The sequence below is a fragment of the Pseudorasbora parva genome, chromosome 23 (assembly GCF_024679245.1).
Source record: "Pseudorasbora parva isolate DD20220531a chromosome 23, ASM2467924v1, whole genome shotgun sequence".
NCBI lineage: Eukaryota > Metazoa > Chordata > Actinopteri > Cypriniformes > Gobionidae > Pseudorasbora > Pseudorasbora parva.
Genome location: NC_090194.1, coordinates 6,459,335 through 6,481,038, shown reverse-complemented (window position 1 = coordinate 6,481,038; position 21,704 = coordinate 6,459,335). Strand labels below are relative to the sequence as shown.

The following is a 21,704-nucleotide window of genomic DNA, read 5'->3' as shown; positions in this document are numbered from 1 at the left end:
TTATATTATATTATATTATATTATATTATATTATATTATATTATATTATATTATATTATATTATATTAATTATATTATAGAAAAAATATATATGTTGTGGAATAGATTTCTGTGCAGTTATTAATGAACATTCATTCATTCATTCAGAAAATAGGAAATTCACCACATTTGTTATAAAAGTTGTTATACAAGTTAAGGTTGTTACACAGATTAATCAATATACTTTATTTATTAGGAGAAAAAAAAGAACGTCAGCTGTGACTATTGAAGAGGGGAGGGGCTTTTATTTTGGAAGTTCCCTTGAGTTCCGGTCCACAGTAATGTATTAAAAATGTAGTTGGGGGCGCGAGCTCGCACTGTCACGCGCAGAGTGCTCGGGCTGTGGTGGGACTGGACGGTAACTCCAGCGGATATTAAGAAAAACGATCTGCTGCAAGGTCGCAACAGACGAGTAAACTAACTTAAGTCTGATTTACGAAGAAAGTCAAAGTTAGCAGGATATAAAGGAATGTGTAAAAAGACAACAGTTAGTTGAACAGCTGACAGGACCGACCCACCACGCTGGCAGTCCGTTGTACCTGACATCGGACCGTTAATTCATCCAAACCTCTGGATTCAACTGCCTAGAAATCAGCAAAGAACTTGTACCCTACTGTGGAAGTGTTTATTATTATTATTATTTAAACAAGAAGTTTATTTGATACATCAACATGTTCAGCTGGGCGAACAAGGACGGGAAGAAGAAGGACCCCGAACTGTTTCAGACCGTTTCTGACGGGCTCAAGCGTCTCTACCGGACCAAGTTATTTCCATTAGAAGACACTTACCGCTTCCATGACTTCCACTCTCCGGCTCTGGAAGATGCTGATTTCGATAACAAGCCAATGGTACTTTTGGTGGGCCAGTACTCCACTGGGAAAACCACATTTATTCGTCATCTCATGGAGCAGGATTTCCCCGGGATGCGCATAGGCCCCGAACCGACCACCGATTCATTCATAGCGGTTATGTACGGGGAACAGGAGGGGCTGATCCCGGGCAATGCTTTAGTGGTTGACCCCAAGAAACCCTTCAGAAAACTCAACGCTTTTGGAAACGCCTTTCTGAACAGGTGAGAACTTCATTCAGTACACTATTCATTAAACAAATTCTTAAAAATTGCAGCCTTGCCAATAAGTTAATCATGTGTCTTTTCCAGTTTTTCAGGGTGTTGTCTTATCAACAGGTTGTCAAGTTTTGTGTTTCATATGAACTCAGTAATACTTGCATGAAATGTAATGATAGGAGGCTTCTGGACTTTAAAACCCTCTGGGTTCACGTTGTACTAAAAATTGAATCTCCTGCACTTTTTTCAGCTTACTACTGCATGCAAGAGTCGCCAGCTGTATTACAGGGTGGAGCTTTGACAGTAGTAAAAGTAGTAAAGCTGAATACTTAACTGGTTCACCACCGGTGGTTTATACCATTGATGAAAGATTTGATTAAGTATATTAGCCTACATGCTTTTTCCAGCTTTTGCCTTTCACAGTGCAGTAATATTCATTTAAATATATATTGAATATAATGTATGCGCTGGAGGAATATTTTTGGGTCCTGATGCCAAATGTCTTGTGTTACCAGTAAAAAGTGGCCTACATTATTTTAAATGTATCTAGTCAGTGACAGAGTGCATATTCGTCTAAAATAATTCCGTATTTTAAGCTTCATAATCATGACCAGCACCAAGTCCATGCCTGTTCATTTTCACCCCCAATGTAATGCCAATTTAAGCATTTTAATCAGCAGTACAATTTTTTTTACCTTTTACCATGTGTAAAATTGCAATAATATCGTATCATGATTTGTATCGAATCGTGACAAGGGTTTCGTTACACCCACTATTACAAACGGCAACTCATTTCTTTTCATGTCATTCCTTATGGAGGGCCCCATTCCCCAAGAGCTTGTTAAAAAAGACCCTTAAAGGCCTCTGCAGCTGTCAAAACCAGTGTCAGCTGACGTTCCTCTCAGAAGGAGGAACCAAAGACTAATGAGAAAGATGATATATGCACACAAAACATGTATTAATGTCTTCAATAATTATTGAAACACAATGAAAAAGGGAACATTTTTAAAGTTGAGTTCTGTTGAAGCTTAAAGGTCAGGATCAACAGCATGAATGAACGTGTCCAGGGTGTGACAAGTATATCAATAAATATAAAGGTTTGTGAGGATTACAATAAAGCGAATCATAGTCTTTATAAACTAACAAGACATATGTTTGCAGGCCAGAGATGTTACACATGCTACCTGTAGTGTATTTTGGGCTTAGCAGGCTGATTTCGGTTAAAGGGATAGTTCACCCAAAAATGAAAATTTGATGTTTATCTTCGTACCCGATTATCCAAGATGTAGGTGTGTTTGTTTCTTTAGTAGAACACAAACTAAGATTTTTAAATCCAACCGTGGCCATATAATGCATATCAATGTTTTTTTATTTTATTTATGAGAGCCACTATGAGAGTAAAGAACACATACATACGAATCCATATAAAACACTGTGGCTTGTGATGATACATCAATGTCTTGAAACACGAAGTGATCGGTTTCTGCGAGATACCCAATAGTATTTTTTTTTCCCTCATAGCAGGCGAATCTCATCTAGTATTCCCCAGCGCCATTACATCCGCTGGTGAAGGACGAAACCCAGCGCGATGGTAAATGGTAAATGGACTGCATTTATATAGCGCTTTCAACAGACCCTATGGCCATCCAAAGCGCTTTACATATCGCCTCACATTCACCCATTCATACACCGACGGCGATGTCAGCCATGTAAGGCACCATCCAGCTCGTCGGGAGCAGCTGGGGTTAGGTGTCTTGCTCATGGACACCTCGACACTTGGTCAGGTGGAACCGGGGATCGAACCACCAACCTCCTGGTTTGTAGACAATCTACATGAACCACTGAGCCACTGCCGCCCCAAGCCACTGCCGCCCCTGAGCCACTGCCGCCCCAATGATCATAGAGGCGATCATAGAGGTGTGTACATAGATGCCTTATTCGACCAAGTGCAGGCACTTATGAGGCATCTATAGATAGATAGATAGCTATCTGGTAGTATTTTGACCTTCTCCAGCGGAAGTAATGGCGTTGGGAATACTAGATGAGATTCGCCTGCTATGAGGTAAAAACAAAACAAAACATAAAACTGTTCGTTTTTTTGCAGAAACTGATCGTTTCATGTTTAAAGACATAATCACAAGCCACAGGGTTTTATATGGATTCGTATGTATGTGTTTTTTACTCTTATAGTGACTCTCAAAGAAAAAAACCTATTGACATATATTATACGGCAACGGTTGGATTTAAAATCTTCATTTGTGTTCTACTAAAGAAACAAACACGGCTACATCTTGAATGCCCTGGGGGTAAGCAGATAAACATACAATTTTCATTTGGGGGTGAACTATCCCTTTAAGAAGTGGGTGTGTCTTCTCTCAAGGACTTGTACTACACTTTTCCTTTGACTTGTGCTTGTTCTAGTTATGAGGATTTTACCACAACCCCATGCTGGTCAATGCTTGAGTTAGAAGGATCATATTATGCACGGATCATATTCACATCACATCCCAACAGGCCTGGGCTGGCAGAATGTGTTTTATTTTACAAAAATGTCCTTTTAAAGAAAGTCTTGGAATGCTTTCAATTTGTGAAATGAGTAGGTTGACTAGTCAGTCATGAATGGGAGGAGAATAGTTAAAGATTTCATCCCTCCACACTAACTGAATTCTCCTTGACGGTGTATGTTTTAAGGTCAAATCAAGGTTTCTTGAGATGCTCAATGTTTTCTCAGTGTATAGTCATGAATTGATCAGATACTTTTCAGTGAGTGCTGCCCTATTTGTTAAATGCATGATTTTAGTGTTTTGACACTTGTTTGTGACTTTTTTTATAGGTTTAAAAGGACTGACTCAGCTAAGGCACTGCACAGATAATCTGAGGAACTGACTCTGTAATTTCAGAGTTCACTATTAAAAGTGTCTCCCACTTGCAAATATCTGACCCCAACTTCCTTTAAATTACGCAGTTTATTGCTTATCATGCATATTTCATTTTCCTTCCATTATTTTGCACTCTGGCCTTGTCGGAGAGGTTCGAAGGTAGCTTGAAGGTCAATGGCGAGATATCAAGGGTGTGTGTGTGCCTTGTGACAGCCACTACTGTAGATTTTTAGTACATATTAACCTTGTCCCAGTAGTTCATTTAACCGTGGATGCTCCGCCTTTGTGCACTCTCCCCACTCTGTGTAACTTGAGTATGCACTTTCTTCTCCTTTGCAGCTGCAGTCATCATTTTTCCTAGGCTCTGGCTTGTATTAAACCGCATAGCTGATTGCAGATGCTCACCACTGAAGTAGTGTTTGTCAGACAGTTTTCCAAAGAGCTAAGTTCAAATGTATGTGCGTCTAAGCCCTATATGTTATAAAGGCTGAAGATTAATTTACGTAGTGGGTTGCAGTTTACTCTGTAGTGTTATTCATTGCAACATGCTCCGTTACTGCTGTCTATCTCGCTAAACGGGTCTTTCTTCTGATATGTATCTCTGTAGTCATTTTGATTTATGTGCTTGTCAGCTTGGTATCTGGATTTTTTGCACACTAGTGTCATTAAATAATAAAAAAGCATTACTATGACTTTTTGTGGCATATTTGGGAAGCTGCTGTAATTTAAAATATTTCTTGAATAAACTACACACAGGGAAATAATAATAAGGCTGAGACATTACTCTCCCTGAATATTATCAGCAAGAGGAAAATTATTTAACAACACAGGCTAATAAGTTAGTGAAAGGGTTAGTTCACCAAAAATGATAATTCTGTCATTAATTCTTCTCCCTCATGCGATTCCAAACCCGTAAGACTTAAGTTCATCTTCAGTGCAGCACTTCTGGGTTCTACGCCAGAATGCAGGCTCACTATTGGCCGATGCTGTTCACATGAGCACAACGACGCGTTTGTGATGCTGACGCCAGTCATTGGCCAATACTGAGCCAGCATTCTGACGGAGATCATGAACTAACCCTTTAAGTCTGTATATTTTGTTGTTTTAGTTTTAAAATACCCATCTGGCAGCAGGACAAGCCTTCGTCTAATCTTTAAGCGCATCTTTGTTGTGAATGATGCATTTCCAACTAAGATTCAACATGGATACATGATCCAACTAAGTTGTAGCTGGGTACATTAATGTTGTATCCCGTGATAGAAGAGGATATTAGTATTCACACTACCAATAATTTTCAAACAGTTAGGGATCTGTAAGTTTAAAAAATATATTTTTTGAAAGTTCCTTATGCTCATCAATTAAGGCTGCATTTATTTGATCAAAGATATGGTAACAACTGTACAATTTAAATGTTACTCCCATTTAGAATAACTTTTTAAATGTATATATGTATATGTATGTGTATATATGTATATAAAAAGTAATGTATTCCTCTGATGTTTTTTTAACATGTCTTCAGTCACATGCTCTTTCAGAAATCATTCTAATATGCTGATTTGGTTCTAAATCTTACTGACCCCAAACATTTTGAATGGTAGTATATAAAGTTGCATCAAATACATTTTAGCTTCTGCAGGGTGTTTGCAGAACAGAACCTCTGGATTTTGACTTCAAAAACAGGCTAGTAGTGTTTAGATATTATCAGTTAACTTCAAATTATTTATTGCACAATTCTTGAAAATAAAAGTACATGTTGGATTTCTTGATCTGTGGAAGGAAGCATGTCTGTACTAGGCTTTACACTTGAAAACATCAGCCAAAATTACACAAACTGTATTTTTTTTGTCAAACAAGCCTAATAATGAGTGGAATGTGTGCAGAAAGAAAATATGGGATGCGATTGGCAGGAGTAAAAGTAGCCACATGTAGAGAATAAGTGATGTCACCCTTTCTGGAAAAATAAAGGGGAGGGGATGAGTAAAATACACAAGGGTGGACAGTGGTAGGGTGTTTGAGGTTGAAGATTGTTTTTATATGAGTAAAATGTGCTGGTATGTTAATGAAATGGAAATAAAAGCATATGGGTTGGCACATAAATGAAGTTTGCACAGGAAGATAAGCTGTGAACATTTGGTAATGGAAAAGCTGAGGTAAGGGTTGGAATGATAAGATTTGGCAAGAGAGGACGAGAAGGGAATTCCTTCCAATCAATCATGTTGCACTAAAAACATTACTGCAAGATCACTAGGCCCAATGGTGAAATGTCTGATTATTTCAAGTGCCTGTCCTTTTCTAATGTTTGGTCCTCTTGTCTCAGGTTTATATGTGCTCAGATGCCAAATCCAGTGCTGGACAGCATCAGCATCATCGACACTCCTGGAATTCTGTCCGGAGAGAAACAGCGGATCAGCAGAGGTAAGGTTTATTATTATTATTTTTTATTTTAATTTAATTTTATTTCCCATTTCTATAATTGTCTCCCTCACTTTTACGATCCCCTGACTTTACTTCCCGGAGTTACCACAACGTCTTACTCTTTGTTTGTCCTATTAATACAAGTGCCATTTGCATAGACAGCTGTTAGTGTGTAACACATGTCCCAAGCAAGGGAAAGGAGGTTAATTCAGTTAGTTTTGCCTTATGGAAGTATTAAGAGGGAAGTATTTTTAGTTTTCCTGCTTACATTAGAGCACAACAAACCCACTCTTCTTCCAAAGTTTTTTTCCCTGTAGTAGGAAGGAAGGGAAGTTAAAAACCTAATTATTCTACAGTGACAGTGTGGACTGTCAATTCCCATCAAATACAAATGTCACCCTCACTGAAAACAAAAATTATGCAAAAATGTCTAAGGTGTTCAGTTACCCTTAGGCAGTGATGGTTAATTGCCTTTAAGCAGCCAAGGAGAGGACGTTCTTTCTTCTCAAGAAGTATAATTGACTAGTCTGGACCTGTTACAGGCCCAGAAATTACAATGGAGCATGTTGGTATGTTGTTTATTCAAGAAAACTCTGAGAGCATTGTGTATGGAGGTAACCGGTGTCATGCTGAGGACTCTTCCTGTGCTTGTCTATCTGCCATGGCGCGTGTGCGTGCAGGCCTCTCCTTGGCTTTCCCTGAAGACCGTGCAAATGTGATTAGAGGCTGAGTGGCATCTACAGATAACAGTCTGACAAAGAGGGGCGACAGCTCAGGCCAGGAAACAGACATTACCGTACATCAGAGAGGACGTGGTAAAGACGTACAAATGAGTGAACTGCGTGAATGCATCCATGTTCATAGATTCTGCTATGTGTTATTGAGCGTGTTATGGCATACCGTATATGTGAGTTGTTGCTCGTAGGCACACTTTGCTTTCTTTCTTGGAGTGGGTTTTCTCCATTTGGCACAAGACAGACAAGAGCACAATCACAAAAAAATGGATGTTTCATAATAATACTATATTTTGTGGACATGATAAAATGGTACCAAGGTTTTAAAAAATAAATAAAAAACATACCTACAGACTGGGGATGTTCCTGAAGCTGAATATTGAAAGCCGAATTTCCGCATTATTCAAAAAGAATGAATAAGATATTCTGCAGAGCCCCTAAAGGGACAAATTTGAAATGGGAGCAAAACATATATATGTCAATGTTTTTGCATTCTCTCACACAACTTTTTTAGGGTAGCGCAAATGTGAGAGCAAATGCCAAATCATTATACTATAATATTTATCCCTTTAGGGGCTCAACATAATACATTATTCATTATTTGTGCTTCTCTGAATATATTCAGCTTCTATTATACCATTTTTTTTCTTGATTGAAAGAATATGAAACCACACATCACGTAAATGATGTTCGTTTATGAATAATACTGAAATAACAGTTTTCAACATGTGGCATCTAAATGTTTTATATTAAATACTTTTGTTTAATTTTTACCAAACCATGTAATATGCTTTTTGGACATGCACCGTGGTATTCTTTGAGTATCTGGTGATGGTATTCATATTGGATAGGGTTATAAGAGAATTGCCTGTGTGCTTCATGAGATACTACAGACATGAGTGGATGACACTAACCAGGTGTTCACAAACACTCTTGCATTCCATACTGTACAGCTTTATCTTTATCTGTTATTTAGGTTTACTTCCAAATGGGCCGCACCCTATGGTCTCTGATAAGCAACTCTTCCCCAGAGCTTGGCAGTGCCTGCGTGTGTGTAAAAACATCATTACTATATGGCAAAAGTATTTCCAGGCCGATACATGGCTGTGTAAGCTTGTGTGAGATCATAGTATGTGAGTGAGATGCATCCAATGTGCTGCAGACTGAACTTACGGCAGCGATTTAGTCACGAGGGCTTAGGCTCATTAAAAAGAGCAAGAGAGGTTACTTCAGCTCTACATCAGAGGCCAGGGTAACTCTCGCTTTGCTGCCCTTTGCCCTCTTCAGAATGGCAGAATGAGAGCTATAAAGATTGATAGTGATGGCGGTGAAGGCGTGGCGGCTGAGAGACTCGGGACACAGCGAAGGGTCACCTGATATATCACCACAAAGGCTCTTTTGTAGAAGATTGCCATGAAATTAGAAGATTTTGAAGGAAAATTCAGATGTCCATTAGTGCTTAATATGTTTGTTAAGGCATTAAATCCATTGACAATACTTTTTTAAAAACATTTTATCAAATGAAATCAATAATCACTGAAATTAAGGTTTTAAAGGATTTTAAAGGAAAATTAAGGACATTTGGTTAAGAATGTTACTAATAATTATTACCCACAACATTGACTGATTTCAATGCTGCTTGCTTCCTAAAATAAAAATGTGTAGCCTGTAGTAAACACAAGGCTGTACATTGCGACTGTGCGATGAATAAATCTACAACAGTGGCAAACGTGCGTTTCAGTTTTGCATGCGTGTGAGATGGAGCTGCTTGTTTGTATAAAGTGAGCATTTGTTGTGTGCTTGTTTGCATATGGGAATAATTTATGGCTGTACGATCAACCAAAATGAATCTGATATTTGAGTGCATATTATTATTATCATTTTTTTAAAAACATTTTTAACCATGTATATGCATCAGAGCACTAAGATCAGAACAGATCGATAAGTGCACAGTAAGTGCTCCATCTGTGCAAGAGCTTTAAATCTGAATCACTTATAACGTAATGTTACTAACGTAATGTGATGTACTATAATACTAAAATTACCAACAAAAAAAGACAAGTTAACTGTCAGTAATTAAAAAAGGACAAATGAAAAAATGGTAAATGATAGCACAAATAAATACAATAGAATAAAGAGACAAATTAAATAAACATGGCTTTAAGTTTTTCAAGTGGGTCTAACTGTAGTATTCAGGTAAGAAATAAAAGTTTATATTCTGCTTATTGATTCCAGTGTATGCTGGAATTACATCTTTATTTTTGTGATTAATTAATTAATGGGATTTAATAGGATTTTTGTCAACCATTCAAGCGCAAGAAGATGCACTCTCCTCCAATTTAGTGCGTGAATATACATATGAATATATGGACAAATACACTCCAAATATTACCCAGAATAGTAAACCTGCCCCTGTATCCGTCTAGGAAACACTGGTGCACTTGTATTTATCTTATGTTATCACAAACGTGCACTCCATTTGATAGAAAACAGAAAACAGGTCAATACTATAGTGCATTAATTAATATTAACCAAACTTAATTTTTTTAATGTATTTGTAATGTTGAATCTTTAAATATCAACACTATAAAACCATGTGATTACCGGTATATTATATAAAATAACTTGAATGTACTTGCCGTGTATTTTTAGCAATTTTCAATGACTGTTTAGGGCTGTTTTTTGGCTTATTATTTATAACAATTGTTTCTTTACCCATAAAAGCGGTACGTATGGAAAGTCTGTTTCTTCACAAGATGTTTATTTAAAGATTCCGGCTCTATTGTGTTCAAAGCTTCCTCTTTACTGATGTTACAGTAATTGAATGCTAGTGGAGGGAAATATAAGGAAAGCCCTGCTAGTGTCATTATCTAAACATGGAAAATGTTAGTATTTGGCTCTCATTTCAAGTAGATAGGAAGAAAAAGCATAAAATTAACAACAAAACAGACAATAATTCACACGGAAAGTGCTAGTCATTGCCTGGTCATACATCATAATGTGGCGTGTAGCCAGTTGCAGTCTACTGAGGTCAAGTGGATGTCGTGTGAATACCCTAACAGCAAAAAGTTTAGGAGGAAATCTGGGCCTGTCTGAGAATAATGGGATGACCACTTGTGCAACTGATCTGAAAAACATGGATATTCAGGTAGGAATGAGAACTATTTGGAAATCAAGCCACAGCCATGCTGTTCTTTGGAAGCGGATGAGCGTGCTTGCTATTTTAATTCAGTCCTTCCTTTTCTCTCTCTGTATTTTCTACATTTTTCTCATCTCCTCCCACTTCATTCTTCACAGAAATGTGGTCTCCATATTGTGGTTCTGGACTCCTGCTCCGACTTTATAGAAGAATAGATCACTGAGGACTGCATATAATAGTTTTGACATGCTATGTTTTAACTTGCAACCTCAAACCTTAAAAATGTCCTGCTCATTTGTAGACCCTGTGAGGTCAGTTAATAATCTTCTGAAGTCTACTGCTGATTTCACATCCGTCCCCCTGCCTGCAGTTATGCTTTACAAGCAGTTAGCAAGAAGGCACTTCAAAATGAATGCTCGTATATGTCCTTTAAGTCAGTTTGGTCCATACTTGGCTATTCCCAAAACCACTATTCCTAATCAGATGTTGTTTCCTCCCCTAATTTTCAGATGCTGTTATATCTTAACAAGAGATGATTTTGGTATTAGAAATATCAATAAGTGTCATTTATTTTTGTATAACTTTAACTTGATTGAGGAAAACTGCATTCCTTTTTTATATAAGTTATTTTAATTTGGTGAGAGTAGAATCAAATTCCACTGTGATCCCTTTCTGTGTGCAATTTATTTATTTATAAAAATAATGTACTTTATTTTTATAAAGGTGTGTGCACTATTTATTTTGGTTTATTTCCTAAATGTAGCTTTGTGTTGGTGGTGTTCCACAGGGCTCTATTCTAGTACCTCTCCTGTTTACTGTACATAGTGCCTGCATTAATTCTTCAGTGTTGAGTAGTAGACTTGGCTGGAGTTCGTTTCATCACTGGTATTATCCCATAATGCTTTGCTCATTAAAACTCTTTTTTTTCTTTTTTTTCTGAAATTACGTATGTTGAACAAACTGATGAACTTCTTGTGCCAGCGAGATAGATTTAGTGGCTGTGCAGAATCAGATTTCATGTATCACACATCCATGCTGCCATCTTCTGTGGAAAGAAGTGGCTTTTTTTTATGAAGAATGCATAAATTATAAATTGGTAACCCTTTACTTTTACGTTTTAATTCTCACTTATAACTAGTTGCTTATTAGCATGCTTAGTTTATTGGCTGTTTATTAGTATTTATAAATTACATATTAATGTCGAGCAAACGCACAGAGTAATTACATAAACATCATTTTAAACACACTTAAACATATCTAATATGATAAACAGAGCAGCGTTACCTCATACTCATAACCGGAAAAGTGGAAATGGCGCCCACGACTGTGTCCCGTCATAATAAAAGTCCCGGTGCTTGCGAGCCGCGTGTTGCTCAAAAGTCGTTCCTGCGGCCTTACTCAGCTCCAAAACACTCTCCTGCTCTGCTTCATACTACAGTAATGTAAATAATCACATCCATGAACGAGTCCTATCCCAATTCTTTTCCACCAGCTGTGAGGTGAAGACCACGCTCCAAGATTCTGAGCTCAAACTTGCTGTCATCAAACTACGCCTTTGTTTTCAATAGGCGCCATCTAGCGGATGGAAAAATTACATAGTGCAGCTTTAATACTACCCAATACCTAAATGCTTTGAAATTAACTTCTTCACTCACCAGCCAGAGTGAGAGTGAGAGTGAGAGTGAGAGTGAGAGTGAGAGTGAGAGTGAGAGTGAGAGTGAGAGTGAGAGTGAGAGTGAGAGTGAGTGCCGTTATTTGTTACATAGAGATGTGTATTTTCAAGTCAGATATGTGCAGATACTGTGCAATACATTGTATTTAATATATCGTGATGACTCATGAGTTGAATATTTGCGCTAAATCTGTGCAGATTTGTCTTACATGAACTTCCCCAGTAAAGTGAAAGAACTAATAAGTAGCCTAACCCACCAAATTGGCTAGTGATTTGACAGTGTTACCCGCCACTGTTGATTTTAACCTGCATTTGGTCGGTGTTAATTTGAAACCCTGTAGCTAACCATTAATAAGCAGCAAATTAATATTTTATTAAGGCAAAAGTCGTAGTTAATAGTGAATAGTATAGGAGTTCCCCATAGTAAAGTGTTACTGATAATTCTAATGACTTATTTCCAGCTTGTATAAACTGATCGCCTGAGACTGTGCTATTGTTTACGTAGATCATTACAGCAGATTCCTCCATTCTTCCTCTCCCTGTGCTTTCCAGGAATTTATGGAGGTGCCCCATTTACATGTGCTGGTACTGGAAAGGATCATTTCCTTCCATGCACAGATGAATGCTCCCAACTTTTCCAGTCCCCCTCCCATTATTCTCACATTTCAAAGACTTTTCATCTGTCAAATACAGGTCATCATATCTACTGGATCAGGATCGAGAAAAAAAACCCCTAAGATCAGTTATCAAAAGTCGTGTGTTGGAGTTAGTTTCTATGTTTCTAGATATTATGGCACCTCCGGTGCAGTGGTCCTATCAAGTCTGGAGTCTGTACTGTCAAAGGGATAAGTTAAAGGGATGTTTCATGCAAAAATGAAAATTACCTCATGATTTATTCACCCTCAAGGTGTATTTGACATTGTTCTTTCAGTCAAATACAATCTGAGTTAAATTAAAAATTATCTTACTAATCCAAGCTTTATAATTGCTTTGATTTGCAGCCCAACATTTGAAGCCCAAAAAAGTGCTTCCATCTATTATAAAAGTAATCCACACGGCTCCAGGGGGTTAATAAAGGCCTTATGAAGCGAAGAGATGCACTTGTGTAAGAAAAATATCCATATTTAAAACTTTATAAAGTAAAATATCTGGAGCTGTGTAGCTTACTTTTATAATGGATAGATGCATTTTTTGGGCTTAATTTTGGGCTCCCATTTACTGCCATTATAATGCTTGGAAGAGCCAGGACATTTTGAAATATAACTCCCATTGTATTCATCTGGAAGAAGAACGTCATATACACCTAGGATTTCTTGAGGGTAAAATCATGGGGTTATTTTCAGTTTTGGGTGAATTATCCCTTTAAGATTAAACTATAGAAAATGTCAATTTTAGAGCTACAAGGAAATGAAAAAAAGAAACATGTCCACTATCCTAAATGTTTTATAGTTTATAGATATTTGTCTGGTCTCAATCAGTGATCCAATCGACACCTGTTTCAGAAACAGCTGGACTTTTTATTAAAAAAAAAATTATTTTTTTCTTTTTCTTATTCAGGCATTGATTGTGGATCAATGTCTGGACTAGATTTTAGCAGGGTGGAGGGCGGCAATACTAAAGATTAGCCTTTGTTCTAAATGACCTCTATCTATACTGAGCCAAAAAGTGTTTTTTTATTTTTTCCTTTACGAATATTTAGTCCAACCTTCAGACTAGAACCAAATGTCTATTTATGGTGGTTGGATCTTTGTGTTGGTTGTAAACTTAAGTTCCAACCCTGTATTCACTGTACATAATATGCACAAAAACAATATCTTTGTAGATAGCTGGTGTCATTTATGTTTCTAAACATCTATATTTACTTATCTGCATAGTTTCCTGCATGGAAGGTCATTCATTTGGTCGCTCATTCATTCGTCTGTCCATTTGTTGTTCATTCATTAGTTTGCTTGTTTTTTCTTGAATTGACTTAATGATTTAATGACGCAACTGTATGTTTGTAACCGTAACTCCATTGGCAAGAGGAGCGTTACATTTTTCTTGATAACTTTTATTAAATGCAGCTTGTGTGCCCACAGATTTTAGTGCAGGAACAAATGCAGTTACTATGGCATTCTTATGTAAACAAGGAAATCCCATAGTTTAAACAAGGATATGTTTTTGGAAAGTATTAGAAGAAAAGCAAGCAAAGAATTGGAAACGCCATATCATTAGGGAAAACAGAGTAAAATTCCATCCATATGAGCTACCTCTGCTATCACAGTCTTTACCAGCCATATTAATGTGTATATGTATACACACACAACTAGCTTATCAGTGTCTGCTCCGAATGTAGACACAAGAAACTCATGGAGAAAATCGACCCTATTGCAGAGTGCATTTGCTTGTTTGTTATTGTCATTGCATCTTAATACATTAAATTGAGTTACGTTGTTAAATGATTCAAGGATAGATACTTACATATAGAAAAGTTATGTTATAGCATTGTTTGTATATTATAATTGCCCGTTTCATTAGTATTGCGATGAATATTGTGATGGATAACAGTCAATAAAGCAGAGCAGTGAATCCGTGGCGTCACGCCCATGTTGGATTCAGATCCAGATTTCACATCCTGCTGACGTTGACACAACTGTTGTGAGCTGGGATGTAGTCTTTCCTGTCTTCCACACACTCACTACACAATCCAAACATAAATTGGTAACTTCTGTCTCAGTAAGCAGTTGGGCCGGAAATGCTGTCTTTAGCATGTGTATTATGGCATATAGAGAAATCTCTGAAGATTAAACCCTCACGATCTCATAAGTATCTTTTTAGAAAGAAAGCCGAATCTGAGTCTAGAAATATTTATGCTGACCCTTGTTGAAAAATATGCATGCAGCTTGTGTGATTTGCTTCTTGAAGACATCAAAATACCTAAGAAAAAATGTCTACATTTTTCTGTGGAGTAGACAGACTTTTCCCATTATCAAACATTCGTTTCATATCCCAGCATCTTAAACTTAGTTTTGACACGTAGCCATCTCCTTGGCTACTGTCAAAATATTTTACTCAGATTTCCATTGTTCCCTGTGATCTTTTTTAACCATGCAAGAAAATAACCAAATATGGGAGAGGAAGGAGTTTCTGTGGGACAGTTTATTCTCTTTCCTGTTTGCTAGCGTGAGTGGACGTGATGTCAGTTTGCTGTAGTGGACCAGACGTGTCTCTCTATCTGCCCCCCCACCCACCAAGTTATGGCCAGCTGTACTCCACCCTAATGAGCCAATAGCGGTGTCATGCAGGATGAATGGATAAAAGGAGATCGGTTTAGTTACATAAAGACTTTCCTTTGACAGTAAAACTCACACATTTTGTTTTGTGCGAGTTTACCTGTTAATGGATTTCTGCTGGTTTGTTTTCTGTTGGTGTTGAGTGATATGGGCAAGATCAGGAAGTTCTAGGGTCAAATATCTGCTGACTGATACTGCTCTTTATCTGGATGGAAAGAGATGTTGGGTTGTGCTTTATCAAGGAGGCTCACATACACAAGCAAGTTCTCTTTGCATAAATAAACTGAATGACTATTTATTAAGCAAGTTAACTGATAATCTAGAGTTAAGCCTTGTCTTGTGTTAAAAATTGTCATGTCCTTATCTCTTTTTCAGGTTATGACTTTGCTGCTGTGCTTGAATGGTTTGCTGAACGTGTGGACCGCATCATTCTTCTCTTTGACGCACACAAGTTGGACATCTCTGATGAGTTCTCTGAGGTGATCCGAGCTCTGAAAAACCATGAGGACAAGATGCGGGTGGTGCTCAACAAAGCTGATCAGATCGGGACCCAGCAGCTCATGAGGGTCTACGGCGCCCTCATGTGGTCGCTCGGTAAAATCGTCAACACCCCAGAGGTCATCCGAGTGTACATTGGTTCTTTCTGGGCTCAGCCTCTCCTGGTTGCAGATAACAGGAAACTGTTTGAGGCAGAGGAACAAGACCTTTTCCGTGACATCCAGGGACTTCCACGTAATGCAGCACTGCGAAAACTGAATGACCTTATCAAACGGGCACGTCTAGCCAAAGTAAGAGATTAAACATTTATAGTTAGTTATAATGTATTGGTGTCTTTTTGACACATTTTACATTAAAAGTGTTATTAGATTAGTAACCTGGTGTGTGTTGCCCTCATGTGATCACTTTATAAATTCTCATCATCCAAGTTCCTTTACTGTAACACAACATATTTTAAAGTGGCCCTATTATGCTTTTTTTTACATTTCCAACTTTCTTTAGTGTTTAATGTCGCTGTTTGAGCATGAAAAAGATCACCAAACACATAAAGTCCCCTCCATTCTCCGTATCAGTCCGCACTGAACTCCTCGAAACGGCCATTCTGAGAACAGACATGTCACAATATTCCCAATTTAAATAATTCCCACCAGAGGCATACGCAAAAAAGGGTGGTATGGTTGAGTTACGTAGTGTGTTGAAATATATAATTAGGTGCATGATATTTCCAAAACATACTGGAAGCGGTTGGCCAATCACAATGCACTTGTCGAGGTGACCCATCAGAGCATATTTCACTTTTTGGAAAGAGGAGCTTCAGAGCAGAAACCAATGCCGCCTTCACGTGCTATTGTAAATTTGATAATTCCCTCGTCTGAAGTCATGATTACGAGCTTGTCCCATTAAAATTTTGAAATGGGAGGGCGTTCATGTGCAATTTTTCCTGTAGCTCAACCAGTGGAGCGTGGCACTAGCAATGGCAAGGTCATGGGTTCGATTCCCAGGGAAAGCAAGAATTGATAAAAATGTAAAAAGTGTTCCTTAAAAATGCAATGTAAGTCGCTTTGGATAAAAGCGTCTGCCAAATGCGTAAATGTAAATGTAGGAAACTCGTATTTACCATAATTCCTAGATCATGTGAATGCAGCATAAGCAGAGTGTTACAGACTTGAAAGACAGTTGCTGCAATAATGTTTTTTTTTTTTTTTTTGAGTATTCATCTATGGAAACCTATTCTAATAGAACCCAAAAATAAAATCAAGATTTTGAAAAAGGGTCCATAATAGGTCCTCATTAAAGTTTTTAAAAAATCATAAAAAATCTATAAAAAATGATCTATATAAAATAAGATCATTGTTATTGTGAAATATTTCAATTTTAACATTTTTTGAGCATTTTTCTATAATTATATAAAAAAAAATAATGCTATTTTTTTCCCTGTGATGGCATGAAAATTGTAATAACTGTTTTCTATTTTAATATGCTCTGCTTTGTATGTTTGCATGTATTCATTATTATGTTTTTTCTTATATAATTTTTCATTCTAGGTTCATGCCTACATCATCAGTGCTTTGAAGAAAGAAATGCCAAATGTTTTTGGGAAAGAGAACAAGAAAAAGGAACTTATCGCTAACCTAGGCGAGATATACGCAAAGATTGAAAAAGAACATCAGATCTCCCCTGGTGATTTCCCTAAACTCAGCAAAATGCAGGTATGGAAAAAATCCCATCTTTCCCAAGAATATTTTTAATATAATTTTTTTTGTTTGATCAGCCAAATATTTTAAATTGCTTTGTAACTATTTACTCCCTTTTTTAATGAATATTACTATTGTTGTTTTTTTAGTTACTAGATCCAAAGTTTCAAGAATATTATCTCATCCTCTAAGGATTGAATAAGCTTTTTTTTTTAAACATCTTTGTTGTCCTCACCATTAGGAAGTCCTTGCTGCTCAGGACTTCACTAAGTTTCAGGGATTGAAGCCCAAGTTGCTGGAAACAGTAGAGGACATGCTGGCCAACGACATTGCCAAACTCATGACCCTCGTTCGGCAGGAGGAAGCTGCCATGCCCAGCCAGTCTGTTCAGGGTGGTGCCTTTGAGGGCACCATGAATGGACCCTTCGGGCATGGCTATGGAGAGGGGGCTAGTGAAGGCATTGATGAGCTGGAGTGGATAGTGGCGCGAGACAAGCCAACTTACGACGAGATCTTCTACACCCTGTCGCCTGTCAACGGAAAGGTCTCTGGTGCCATGGCCAAGAAGGAGATGGTCAAATCCAAACTGCCCAACAACGTTCTAGGAAAAATCTGGAAACTCGCCGATGTGGATAAGGATGGGTACCTGGACGACGAGGAGTTCGCCCTAGCTAACCACCTCATCAAGGTTAAACTGGAAGGTCACGAGATGCCTGCTGATCTTCCTGATCATCTTGTGCCTCCTTCTAAAAGAGGACTGTAAACAATTTGGGAAAATAAAATGTTGTCTTTGAGCCAAACTTTGTAGAGGTTATGGATATGAGTGGAATGAGGATTATAAATATGAAAATATATAAACAGAATTTATGATATGAGTATATAGTATGCATTAGCTGCAGAAATAGAGCCAAAATAGCTTTTAACTTATCCATCACTACAGTTTGTCATTCTCACAATTATTATCTTCTTTGTTCTTAATAGACTGTTAGTTAGAACTCTAATCAAAACTTTAAAAATATGAATAAATTAGATTTCATCTTATCGTATTCCTCAAATGCTAGATGTAGCTAAATTCTGTTTAAGCATGTACAATGCTATACTGGCAGGGAGATTAGTCCATTGTGACCAAAATATATGCTAATATTAGAAATCTCTTTAAGGGTATTTACTTGTTCCAGATCTTTACACTGATGCTGCTTCATACTTAAAGTCATGCAAGGAGAAAGTAATTTTTCTTTCTTACACTCCATTAACTTTGCTGATGGTTTCAGTTTTTTCCTTTGAAACTGTCAGGTAACGATGTTGTAATTCACCATTTGTCCGATTTTGGTTTTACAATTTGGACTTGGCAATATGACAGTTTTTTTATCACTATAAAAGAGGTGGCAAAAAAACAAAACAGTGCTGCATTTTCTATCCTATGTTAACTGACGCTAATTGTTGCATTGTCAATCGTGATGGTTCAAAACAGTGTGTTTCAGCAGACATTCAGCAGACTCCAACTGTGTGATTTGTGTCAGTGATATAAGTAGCACCACTCACATCGGTCTCTATGTGTTCTTGAGTGCCTCACCCTGCTACAGTATCAAAAGCTTTATACACTATAAATACTGTTCATATGTAAAAAAATGTCTAGTTTGCAATAAAAAAACCTACCACAAGCCTTTTTCTCTTATTTTTCTATACAGAGTATTTGAGGAAGTTATTAATGACTAAATAATAAATAAAGTCCTCATAAAATTTAATTGTAAATTGAGATGATAAATTTTAGAACGGAGCAATGTCTTTCCTGAATAGTCCACTGATACTGTATAGCATGGTTTCACAGACAGAGTTTACTTTAAACCAGGATTAGACCTTAGTTCAAATAGGGCACTTAAGTACACTCAAACATGCATTTTTGTCTGGGACTTTCTTAAACATTTTTGATACATTTAAAAAAATATCCTATGATGTGACACTTTCAAACATGGTAAATAAAAATTACAACTTTTATAAATTAAAAAGAAAAGCATAGAAACGTTAATGCAAACATACATAATACAAGTGTCTATTTTATTAAATGACAAACCTCCGTATATTTCTAAAAGCCGCGTAGGCACTAATTAGCTGAAGGACCCCATGCAGTGTCATGTTACTGAAGCCCCCTGTGAAATGCACATTTTAAGTTTTTGTTCAAATATTTAACATTTTTGGAACCACTATAAAAGTGTTAAGTGTTGTCCTTTGGTGCGACACCCCTATTCTTATTTTCGGTCACAACATTAGACACATTTCAGTAAAAAGTGAAAGAATTGACAAAGTTAGTGACTCTTTATGTTTGATCAAACATGATCACACAACATAATATGCATTTTCTCTTCAAATGTGGTGTTTAAATAAACCAATTCAATGTGCTCCGATGACCGATACTGTCGCTTTTTGGAGATTGTGTACGCAAGAGGGCGTGAAAACTCCTTCAAATTCTCGGCTGATACCTCCGGATATTACGTGTGCAGATTCCAGCCACAATCCACCTGCGCAAGGGAGCTAGTGGACTACTGATGCAGCGCGAGACTGGCGAAAGAAGAGTGAACACGAAACAGTTCAAGTCGGGGGAAAAGTTGTTTTTATACTTACATCTGTTACTAAATTGTGGCTTAAAAGCAGAGGAATGGATCTGAGCACTACCTGCCTCTGTTTAATCTATGGTATTCTTCTCGCAGGTAAGTTATATTACATTTTCTTGTTTTGGTCCGGAGGGCTGCGGGAGTAGCTCGAGCGCTACCTTCCCTCAAAAGTTTTTAATACTTTATCTCGTTTTCTTACACCTTTTAGTTTTTTGTTGTATCGGAGTTTTATACGGTTACGGTTTCTATAAAAGTTTAAGCTTTAAACCAAATTGGACAAAGTAACGTACTGACCAGCGGAACCGAAGTTGAAAGGTTTTCAGTTGAAAGGGGGGAAAAACGGTCATTAATTTCAAAATCTAATTCCAAACCTATGGCGATATTTAGAAAACTCATTTAAATATATCCCCAGTAAGGGTTAATACATTTAATTCAGTTTTAATTATTTTACAATAATTCATAAAATAATGGACCATGTGACACAATATAAAAATACAATTTAACGTTACACATTAAATAAAATCCTGTTTACAGGTAATAACGTTACGTGTTATACTATAACTTACGTATGCGTTTGGAGAGGTGTGTTTTTATTTCTTCTGAGGCTTCTTCGATTAACAACAATGCTACAACAACATTGATAACAACGATGCAGTTTAATTCGCGGTTTTATTTCCATTATCTACAATAAGTCTTATCTTATGCTGCTGCTGAACCAGATTTGAGTTATTTCCATTTGTATTCAAGCTCAGGTGGAATGATACATTTTCTAAAACACGGTCCATTTCATGGAAATTGTTAGTTAGCAGTTAACACAATAGGCTTAACCGTCTCAAAGCTATATAGAGGGGCCTCCATCTGCCAGTGCAAGCTCCACTTGTACCCCCCTTCTCAGGAAGACTCTAGTCTAGATGTCTGAAACTAAGGTTGCTTATTATCCAGTCTACATACAAGACCTGATATTGATTGGTCTCTTGGCTTAGAAGGCAACCATGTCACTTGGCAGTGGACTTGTCTCTAGTTAACATTGATTTTCTGTGAGTAGTTAGGCAGACTAGCTGGTGGTTCATGCCAGGAAGGGAACGAGGATAACGCAAGCATGAACACAGATTCCAGCGGCTCCTCTGCTTATTTCTCTTGAGTAATATATGAAACTGCTTGTGGAGTTGTGGTTAAAGGTTATCTGTGTTCTTTAGTTAGAGATTCAGGTTCTGTAGCATACAGACCAGCATAAGGAAGCAAATAATGTGAGAGAGAGTGGCATAGATTGGGTGATGGCTTTCCGGGCCACTGGTTACTGATAAACTAGAATCTAACAATAACAAGCTTTGCTCACAGTCACTCCTTTTGTTTTGATGCATATGTGGAATGTGTGCAAACTTGGTTGTGGTGTTTATCGAAGCAATTTTCCATTACTGTGGGAGACATTGAGGGACTTTTTTGTAGGCTTGCCCTATGTGTGACATTTATTCCTCCATGGTGTTAACTTGTCAAACTCATTACTATCGCAACAGAATGTCGAGTCTGACATTTGTGTGCTCCTTGTCCTTCTCAGCAGACAGGGTTATTGTTTTTGGTGTCGGCTTCAAGGATTTTTTTCTCTCGTGTTGACATTCTGTCACTGATTCATAAAGTGAAGACATGGCCTTTTCACCAATGTAGTATTGCAAATGTTGTTTGTTATATT

At 37.4% G+C, this 21,704-nt stretch overlaps 2 protein-coding genes across 2 annotated transcripts in view; both read left to right on the top strand.

The window, feature by feature from the left end:
- The first annotated feature begins 333 nt into the window (after window positions 1-333).
- Window positions 334-19,069, top strand: ehd1b (EH-domain containing 1b). Its single transcript, XM_067433522.1, has 5 exons — window positions 334-1,111; window positions 6,302-6,399; window positions 15,592-16,004; window positions 17,259-17,423; window positions 17,650-19,069. The coding sequence occupies exons 1-5, from the start codon at window positions 711-713 to the stop codon at window positions 18,169-18,171; spliced, it is 1,599 nt and encodes a 532-aa protein (XP_067289623.1). The 5' UTR covers window positions 334-710; the 3' UTR covers window positions 18,172-19,069.
- An 856-nt stretch (window positions 19,070-19,925) lies between these two features.
- Window positions 19,926-21,704, top strand: part of cxadr (CXADR Ig-like cell adhesion molecule) — a 55,117-nt gene continuing 53,338 nt past the window's right edge. Inside the window, exon 1 of the mRNA XM_067433387.1 lies at window positions 19,926-20,113. Within this exon, the coding sequence (XP_067289488.1) occupies window positions 20,062-20,113 (52 nt within the window). The 5' untranslated portion in view covers window positions 19,926-20,061. The remainder of the gene's footprint in view (window positions 20,114-21,704) is intronic.

Coding starts and splice junctions, on each gene's coding strand:
- ehd1b (XM_067433522.1), top strand. CDS start 711: ATGTTCAGCTGGGCGAACAAGGACGGGAAGAAGAAGGACCCCGAACTG. Junction 1,112..6,301: donor GGAAACGCCTTTCTGAACAG/GTGAGAACTTCA, acceptor CTCTTGTCTCAG/GTTTATATGTGCTCAGATGC. Junction 17,424..17,649: donor CTAAACTCAGCAAAATGCAG/GTATGGAAAAAA, acceptor CCTCACCATTAG/GAAGTCCTTGCTGCTCAGGA.